Raw genomic sequence first — 9,799 nt, 5'->3', positions numbered from 1 at the left:
TCCCGCCTGCCACTGCAACCCCGCTCTCCGCCGGGCGTGCGGCGGTGAGCCCTTGGTGGGCTGGGGGCTCCAGGGACGGGCCTGGGAGCCGCTCGGCGGGGTATTTGGTTTTCCTGTCTTGCTGTCTGTTTGAGCTCCTTCGCGGGCCCGTAGGTAAGCTTCATCACAGGCAGAAACGAGAGGAACGGGGAATCGCATTCTTGCTTTAACTCTTTTCATGGTTTGACATAGGAATATATATTTGTGAGGCTTGTTCTCTCTCTGCACAGATGGTTCAGGCTTCTAAGGACTTGTGACGTATTGTCGCATAGTAGGTGTCTCTTTTCCGTTATTTGTATTAACCTTGTTCTTCCAGTGAAATGAGTAATGGCTGCTGCATGTGTAAGTGAACAACACTATCTGCCCGTGTGCAAACAAGGCAGAAGAATTCAGTTTTTGTTGATGTGTTTTTCAGTGGTGTCTACATCACTTTTTTCAATTTTATTACTAATTCAAGTTCAAGCTTTTTAAGGATAAAGATTTAGCATAAATAGCCTTTGATAGCCCAGAGACATACCTATTGTTCCAATGTGTGCAAGCAGTAAAACAGAAGCCTTGTGCTGTGGCAAGGTACCCAATATGAACTAGTTTCTCCTTGTTTTTCTCTATGTTAAGTTTTGCTGTAATGTATGACTCCAACATCTCTAATACGGAAGATTGTATTCTGATGTAGAATCCACTTGCATGCTAAAATACTAATCCCCCTTTTTTCTTTCCAAACACTTTTATGTGAACATGCATATCAAAGGCTATGAAGATGAATCTCCAATAAGAGTCTTACATGACCTCCATTGTGAAATTAGGACTCTGAAGGTAACATTTTAACTCTCTTCCTTCTTGAAAAGTAGGTAGCAGAGATGTTCCGTAAACTTACGGTTCTGTTTTCATCATTAAGTCACAATACAATTTTGTTAGTCTGCAGTTCTGACTCTTATTTTATTCACTGATCTGTAAGTCCATTTAATGTCTCTAGATGTCAGGGCTGTGCCCAAACACTTTCAGTGGCTTAAAGTCAATCTAGAAGTATTTAGTAGCTTGCAGTCACTGCTGTCCCTCGAATCAGTAGGGGACAAAGGTAACAGGGAAGTTGTAGCTGTGCCAAGGTGTAGGGAGAAGTACTCAAGAGCAGCAGCTCTTTAGGGAAGAGGTATGCTTCCTTGTGTTCAAGGATTATCACTTGCGGTAAAGAAAATCTTCACAAAAGTTTCAGTACCTTCAGCCATTCTGAAGAATGCTTGTTATTTCTTTAATAGAAGTAGGAACAATGGGCTAAAGAAAATAAGCAAGTGTAGAAATAATTGAGAGTTAAGTCTGGGTATAAGCTTGTGCTTTTCTATCTGCTCTGCACTGATTCTTTGTACATAGGGAGTAAAAGTCCAAACTAATTGCTGTTATCCCATTTTTTTTATGGAGTAAAAGCATATATTTTTGTTTGGTTACCAGTGAGTAGCTATCATACTATGAACAGTCATCTTAGATTAACTTTTGTAAGTTTTTGTACACTTATTTCCTCCATTTTCCTGATACTTCATAACCTAGTTTTCAGGTATAGATAAGAACTAAATTTGCTGCTTATGCTCATCTGAAGTTAATACTTACTCCTGAAACACTCCATGTGTGAACAACCACCATGTGGTGATTTGAAAACCAATATTTTTTTTTCCCTCCCACCCTGTGTCCCCAAAGGAAAATGTTAATGCCAGTCTTGATAAGAGTTGCTCTAAAAAACAAGCGATTCATGACTTTATGAAGGCAAGTGAAATACTGAGACAAAGAAATGCAGCAGATCTTGGAAAAATAAGAGAGCTGTTCCAGAAATATGGCTACAAACCACCTGTAAAAGACTCTACAGGTAATATTTCTTGGCAATACATGTGGGAGGACAAATGTGATTTTTGTAAAATTTTTTTCTTTAGCTATGTGTATATTTCTATTAAATCTGATATCAACTACATCTATGTTATCTGCTTTATAATAACATCAAGGGTAAAAGATCCTTTTTTGACTGGTGCCTAAGAATAAACCATAACAGTTAGACCTCCTGGCATGCTTCTAAGTTAGTGTGTGGTTTGCTTTTTTTCCCCAGTAATAGTTATATTCAGAAAACATGCTAGCAAACATGTTTTCATAACCCAGAATTATGCTGCCCCAGCTTCTTGTGCGTGGGGAACTGTTGTAGATGCATCTAAATTAGTTTGTAGTCACGTGGTGATTCTGTTAACCTAAATCATAGAGAAAATACTAAACCAGTATACAGCAGAGGAGATGGGAGAAGCACGTATGGGGAATCAGGTGACACATGACAAGCAGTGGTAGCTTGATCACTGGAGGAGGGAAGATCTTTAATCCATTCAGAAAGCACACACAGACCCGTGTGGAAAATCTATACGTGCCAAATGAGTTGAAAATGCAGCAGCTGTCAGTCCTATGCACACTCCTCTTGGTTTCAAGGGCCAATCCATCTTCAAGAAGCCTTTGGCAGGATTTGTCTTCCCCTGAGCCTTACCCAGTTGTTACACAAGGTTGTGGGCCACATTCAGTCACCTCTGGATTAAGCTACTACAGCTGTTCTACAACAATGGAGCAGAAGGCTTTTGGTATCATAGAATCTTCCTGTCCTGTTGCTGCCTTTAAAGAAGACTCCAAACGCAGCTATGAGGTTAATTTATTTTTTAAGATGTATATTTAAGCGTATGTGAATATATAATACCAATACACATGAGAAGGTAATGCCCCTGCTGTGTTATTTTTAATAGTGCTTTTTTTCCTTCCTCTTTCTTTTTACTTTGTGCAGAAATTCACAAATAGTTTGAGGTGTTTCAGCTGAAAGAAGCGTGCAGCAAATTGTTTGCATGTTTCTGCGGTGGTCTTGGGTTGTTACCTAAAAAGCTACCCTCTTTCGTGAGTTTTTGTTGCTGCCTCAGAACCTTTTTTAAATACTGCTTTTCTGAAAAATGAATGTTCTAGTACTGTGTGTGGCCTTTGCTCTCTGCCCAGAACCATTTTCAGTTCTACTCAAATTGTTTTCATTGTCATTTTTTCTACATTTTTGATGAATTTCCACTCCTGCACTGATATAAAAACAAATATATTTAAGATTAGCCCTTCCTGCCTGCTCTGTGGAGGGACATGAATTCTATTAAAAATATGCCTATATAAAAATCTTTCAATTTCATTCTCCCTAGAAATAGTATTTACCAAGAGAGTAAAAAGCAGTAAATGTGACCTTTGTCATAAATATAGCTTAGTCTGACAGGAGCTTTTGATTTCTGCTGTAACTTGTCCTGGTTTTGTCTGGGACAGAACTAATGTTCTTCCCAGTAGCTGGTACAGAGCTGTGGTTTGGATTTATTGTGAGAGTAGTGATAACACACTAATGATTTGTTGTTGCCAAGTACCATTTACCATAAGTCAAGGACTTCTCTGTTTCCCGTGCTGTGCCAGCAGGGAGGTGCACGAGAAGCTAGGAAGGGGGCGTGGCCAGGAGAGCTGACCTGAACTAGCCCCAGGGATGTTCCATACCATAGAGTGTACTGGTTGGTGTATAAACTGGGAGGGATTGGTGCTTGGGCATCGGGCAGTGGGTGGTGAGCCACTGCATTGTGCATCACTTGTCTTTTTGGGGTTTTATTTTTCCCTTCTTATTTTCCTTTTCATTACTATGATTATTATTCTTAAATTTTATTCTTGTATTTTTATTGCTATTATTAGATTTTAGTTAAGCTATTCTTCTCTGAAGCCAGAAGTCCTGCCCTTCTTTTATTGCCCCATGGGATGAAGGGGAGTGAGTGAGTGGCTGCGTGGTGCCTTAGTTTCTGGCTGGAGCTAAGCCACAACATAGCTTCAGGTTCTGTGCTTTAAAATGAAAGAAGGAATCAGGTTTTTTTACTATAGTAAATAAAAAATGTTGAATTGGGAGGGAAGCCCCATTTTATGTTATAAATTCTTAAAACCAACTTCTGATGTAATTATTTTTGTTGCTTTCTTCAAACAGAAGAGAAGGAAGAAACAGTTAAGGGTGATTTGACAGCGTCTGTCCAGAATAAATCGGATGAAGAAAAAGCAGACCTGCCAGCCTGTGCCAAGCAGCCACTGGCGCCCAAGGACCCGCTGCGCAGCCCCCAGCTCGCTGATTTTGGGCTTTCCCAATACGCCTTCCCCAGGGCTTGGAGTGCAGGGAGAGGACAGCACGCAGCGAGCGCCTATCAAGAAACTTTAAAGAACAGGACTCCACTAAAAACACACACCCCCTGTGTTTTGCCCAAAACGCCAAAATGCATGCTGAAGATGGACGATTATGAGTGTGCAACACCAAAACTCGAACACTTTGGCATTAGTGAACACACCATGTGTATGAACGAAGACTATACGATGTCGCTTATTTGCAAAACGGCTCAGGCAAGCACAAAGTGAGTCAATTACTTCAGATTTTCTTTCTCCACTGAGTTTTCTGTAGTTTCTTATTGATCTACTAATTTCTTGCTGCTATTGCCCTTCTCTCTTTCTTGAAGCAGGTGATCTTTTATCACCTATCTGGTTAGTCCTGTCTGTATTCAACTCTGTGTCTTTTCATGTACCCTTTGCAATGCCAGACACTGCCAAGTAAATACTCATTCCCTCAGCTGCACCATGATAAACCTGCTCCATGTGCAACCTATTTGCAAAGGGGAAATGGAGTGTATGGGTGATCTTTTGCTTTCCTTTACCTTGGATTTGATTACATGTTGTCTGCAGTAGATAATACATAGTCAGTTTAAACTTTCCAAAAGCTTTAGGAACCTGTAAAAATTCTGAATTGTTCCATAAAAAGCATCTTACCTCTTATGTTGTTGTCTTTTCAAACAGAAGACTGCAGGAAAAAGCTATCTCCAGGTTTTCACTGTTCTAATTAAAATTAAAGAAAATCATTTGCAGCAATGAGATGTAGAGTGCCTCAGCAGAAGTTTTTCTATACTTTTAAGGTAGTGTAAAAGGAATTAAGAATGTTTTTACAGTTAATATTTGGCAACACATTCCATTTTAAAAGCTGACAGTAATTAAAAGATCTCATTGCTCTGCAACTTATTTAGTGTTTAGATAAATTACTCCAAAACCAAGAACCATATTCAAAAGAAGCTGTGGAAATAATCAACTTTTTTAACATCTTTGATACTTGCAGTATAGGCACAGGTGTGAAGTTCTTCAGAACCATGCCACCTGAACTGACTTTGTCCCCCAAAGATCCAGTTTACTGCAATAGTTAAATTTTGGGTGTGTTTTTAATTAAGATTACAGGGGGGTTGGGAGGTCAAAGTGAAAAGACATTTTCTTTTAAAGTAGTTGTGGGATTTCTCCTATTGAATAGTTCTGTAAATATTGTCTATAAAGCTCTAAGTATCGGAGTTATAATTAAGAAGAATACTTACTGAATCCTGAAAGATACTAATTCAAAAATCATTCACTCTCAAAAGAGCTTCAGCTTTTCACACAATTTGAGTTCCTCTGATATTGATACATGTTTGTGGTATTGTACTACTTTTCCTAATTAATGAAAACTGGTTTAAATATGGTCGTCTTCTTTAATTAGAGATGTAATTTATAAATGGATACATATACAAATCTAGGTTCTATTTCTGTGGCTTCTACTGAAACAGTCCACTGGTAATATTTATATATAATACACAAAAAAAATCATGCTAGCAGTCTTCCATACCCCTAATGATATTAAAATTCTGTAGAGAATTAATTATGATGTGATTACTCTTTATTGACTGATTGTCATTATTAATGACCAAAACAGATGGGCACACCCTAATTAAATAAGCTTCATATGGATTCAGAATTAGTGGCATATGAGAGATCATGACATATTAAGTCACCGGAGTTAAGATTTTGTTTAACTGTCTTTTAGCTTATTTGTGGTGTTTACTTTATAACATTAGAGTTAGCTTTTGGTGTGATCAGGAAGGTTGAAACAGTTAAATAGCTTCTTACCTCCAAAAGGCACTCATCTCACCTCTTGGTGAGAAGCTCAGCCTGTTAAATGGGCACAACACTAAGCCAGCAAGTATGTTATGAAAAAAAAAATTTCACCAGATAATGGGCAGAATCTATTCCATGAGCATCAGATAAGAAGAAACAAAGGTACAAATGGGTCAGCCTGATGCCTGTGGTTTCCTGGAACAACAGCAGGTCATAATTCTGACTTTCTTGGAGACCAACCACCCTGCCCTTTTGTATCCCTTTCTTGTCCCAGCCAGGTCTTGTACCTAGCTGAAATCTGTCTAGCAGCCGTGCGTTGTGTGAAAACCACCTTGAAAATTAGTCTCAAAGTTCTCAAAAATGTTTAGTAGGCCTCAAGTCTTCCAACTTTGTTTTTCAAGTTTTCACTTTTGAAGCAGGTGAAAAGAACAATATGCTTCAGTGCACCTACTATGAAACCAGAACCACAAGTAAGTGGGAAAGAGAAGAATCATAGAATCACAGAATGTCTGGGCTGGAAGGGACCTCCAAAGGTCATCCAGCCTAACCCCCCTGCCATAAGCAGGGACATCTCCAACTAGCTCAAGCTACTCAGAGCGTCATCCGGCCTGATCTTGAATGCCCCCAGGGGTGGGGCCTCCACCACCTGTCTGGGCAACCTATTCCAGGGATCTGTCACCCTCATACTGAAGAACTTTTTCCTAATGTCTAACCTAAATCTCCCCTTTTCTAGCTTAAAGCCATTACCCCTCATCCTGTCACTACAGACCTTTGTGAATAGTCCCTCCCCTGCTTTCTTGTAGGCCCCTCTCAGGCACTGGAAGGTCTCTATAAGAAGGGAGGGAAGGTATCTGAACAAAAGTGTTTGTAGTTATGCTTGTTCTTATCTGCTGTAAAAACTAAAAATCACATATTGTTTCAGATACCTGTAATAATGCCAAGGCAAAGATGATTTGGAACATTCTTTTTTTTTAAAACTCAGTGTTTGAGATGTGTTTGCCTAAGTAAAATATGCTGACTCAAATGGTGGGTTTTTTTAAGCTTAGGTTTTTTGTAGAGATGATTTAAATCTGATTCTCATAGTTATGACTTTAAGTGTTTTAAAAGGGTTTTTATAGATACTTATGTCAAGTTTAGGTAAGCTTCCATTTTTTTTGTCTCGTATTGCCTCTTAGTTGCCCACACGTTTTTTTCTATTAGACTATCTTGCATTTTAAAAAATAATTTTAAAATTTTCTATTTTCAGTTTTGTGGATTGATATTAAATGGCTTGAAGTCAGCTAGTGATTAACAGAAGTGATCTTAATCAAACTAAAAGATTATTAATTCATTCTTTGAGAGTTCACAATAACATTAGTAGGTTAAGAGCCATAAAGGTTTCTTCTTGTCATTGAGAATTTTGTAGGCAGCAGGCAATTAAAAATAAAATAGACTACACAGAACTGATCTTCTGGGACAAAGAATATTGATCCTATCCTGGATACCTTTGGGGGGATGTGTTATGCTTTTGAAATCTCAGTGTATATGATAATTTGTGGATGGGCTGAACATCTGCATGCAGTAGTGTTGCTGCTGTAGAATCCTTGATGAAAAATCTTAAAAGTCATCTTTGAGGAAATGAATTTTTGGCTTGCATGTTGATGAACAAATACTAGAATACTGTCAACCTGATTATTTTTCCTTTGGTTGTAATTGCCTTTTTTAACCTGAGAGCTAATTGAGGGGTTTGGTTTTCAGGTTGGTTAAAGATGTTCAAGAACTGAAAGTACGAGAAATGAGATCCAGGGAAGTCATGGTCACTCCTCAGCCAAAATCAAAAGTGAGAGCTGAGAATAGTAAGTTAAATAAATGTGGCATATACATAAGCATTTTTTATGTAATGCATCTGTAAGCACTTCATAAATGTGATAAATTTTAAACAGTTTCTTGTTAAATATAATTAATTCAGGCTCAGTCACTGTATGAGTACCAACGTCTAGAAAGTGAAATATTGGTGGCTTCTATGGGAAAGTTTTCCACTTTGGTATAAATCTTATTCTGCTCATATCCTTCTAGACTCATACAGAGGGATCCACCATTTTGTAACTGAAACATCCTTATTTGAAATAAAAATACTGGTTTGACAACTTTAGCTTTTTCTTCCAAGAATACCCATTAATCTGTTTAAAGGTGGGAAAGAAACTGCTTTGAAAGAGGCTAACAAGCCAGTAACTTACATTTTCAAGAGCAGTGCTACAAGTTTTGAGAGAAGATGTAATATGTTCTTTTGAAAATGTGTGAAGATCTTGGGGCAAACATAGTGACAACTGAATATATAAGAAGCTAGAGCAATGCTGATTTAAGCTGGGCTTCTTCAGCTTTGTTCAATAGTGAGACTAGACTTATTTATTTGTTGCATTTGCAGCTTTTACAGATTTCTGTAATTTGGAATGTTCTTCATATGAAAAATATCAGTGAAAATGATACAGGTGTCTTAGATGCACATCTATGAAAAGCTGATAGACTTAGAAAATTAAACTTAGGTGTATGTGTGAGTCTACATATGTTTTTTTATCTCCTGCCCTTAATTTCAGCAGCTGATTGGATGGCTTCTCCTATGGTACTTGTGTTCTGTACTCCTGATGTGAAAGCTTCTTCCAGTACAAGTAGAACAGTATTATCGAGGTCACCAGAAACAAAAGAACTGCCTCCTCCCAGTCACACAGAAACACCACGGCTTCCAGATTTTGAAACAAGATGGCTAAAACCAGAAGCTAAGGTAGTAAAGAGCAATTATGTGTATTTTTACACACTTGTTACCAAAAATATTTTTGAAATGTCAGTTTGGGATTTCTTGCCAAGACTATTTCTTATGTCATTGTAGATTTTTCTAATAGTAATTTGATAAGAACATTTCTGAAATACTTTACCGAAGACAGGTGAATTAACTGAAGCCATTTAATACCTCTTTTGCAGCAGGTGAAGCAGGAGGAGAAGATTGAGTCAGTGACAAAGAACAATGCAGCAGATAAACAACACACGGGGAATAGAATTCCTTTTGCCGTGAGCTCCGATGAGTACCTTCAACATCTTGGAGACCCTTCACCTCCCAAAATAGAACCTTATGATCAGTTACTCAATACTCCTCCACCTCCAGAAATAACAAGGATACCAGATGATGTTTTACAGGTTAGATAATACACACTTCTTATTTCTGAATAATTCTAATATCAACATAGTAAAAATAAAGGGTTAGTTCTATCAAATTAGCTCTATTAAAAATAAAGTTCTCTGCTACTTATTAAAAACATATAAACTATAATCATGTTTTGAATTCTTATTCTTTTTGTTACTTTTTTGATTTCCTACAGTTTATGTCCAAGTATAATCATAAAGTAGACTACTCTAAAGCAAAGGAAATGGAGACCAAGGCAGGAAATACTACAAGATGTGAAAGCAATTACACTGATTACTGCAACAAAGAGAACAGGTATGACTGTTTTACAAATTTGGTTAAGTAATTTCATTTGGAGGAGCTATGAAGATGCTTTAATGCATTTACAAATTATCTGCTTGCTTTAAAACCACCGAAATAGATCTTGTTGCTGCAACTAAGTAACTATTCTTTAGTGCAATATCTGACTGCCTTTATCATAAAGAACAAATATTGTAATAGGTTGTGTGTTTGAATCCTCCTAACTTAAAAAAAAAAAAAAAAGGTACTTAGTTTTACTGTTTTATCTGTAGGCATATTTTTATTTCATGGCAATCTTGGAACAGAATCTAGTAGAATCATAGAACCTATTGGGTTGGAAGGGAC

The 9,799-nt window shown here is 37.6% G+C and overlaps 1 protein-coding gene across 1 annotated transcript; it reads left to right on the top strand.

Moving 5' to 3' along the window:
- Window positions 1–801: 801 nt before the first annotated feature.
- On the top strand, window positions 802–9,469 carry SKA3 (spindle and kinetochore associated complex subunit 3; the record flags this gene model as incomplete). Its single annotated transcript, XM_008946093.1, has 7 exons — window positions 802–852; window positions 1,726–1,891; window positions 4,034–4,448; window positions 7,738–7,835; window positions 8,574–8,761; window positions 8,965–9,168; window positions 9,351–9,469. Coding segments are annotated over exons 2-7 (1,130 nt in total), but the record flags the coding sequence as incomplete, so codon positions are not given.
- Window positions 9,470–9,799: the final 330 nt, after the last annotated feature.

Source organism: Merops nubicus, unplaced genomic scaffold (genome assembly GCF_000691845.1).
Source record: "Merops nubicus isolate BGI_N331 unplaced genomic scaffold, ASM69184v1 Scaffold23628, whole genome shotgun sequence".
NCBI lineage: Eukaryota > Metazoa > Chordata > Aves > Coraciiformes > Meropidae > Merops > Merops nubicus.
The sequence above is the reverse complement of the archived record's forward strand: the minus strand, read 5'-3'. Positions and strand labels throughout refer to the sequence as shown.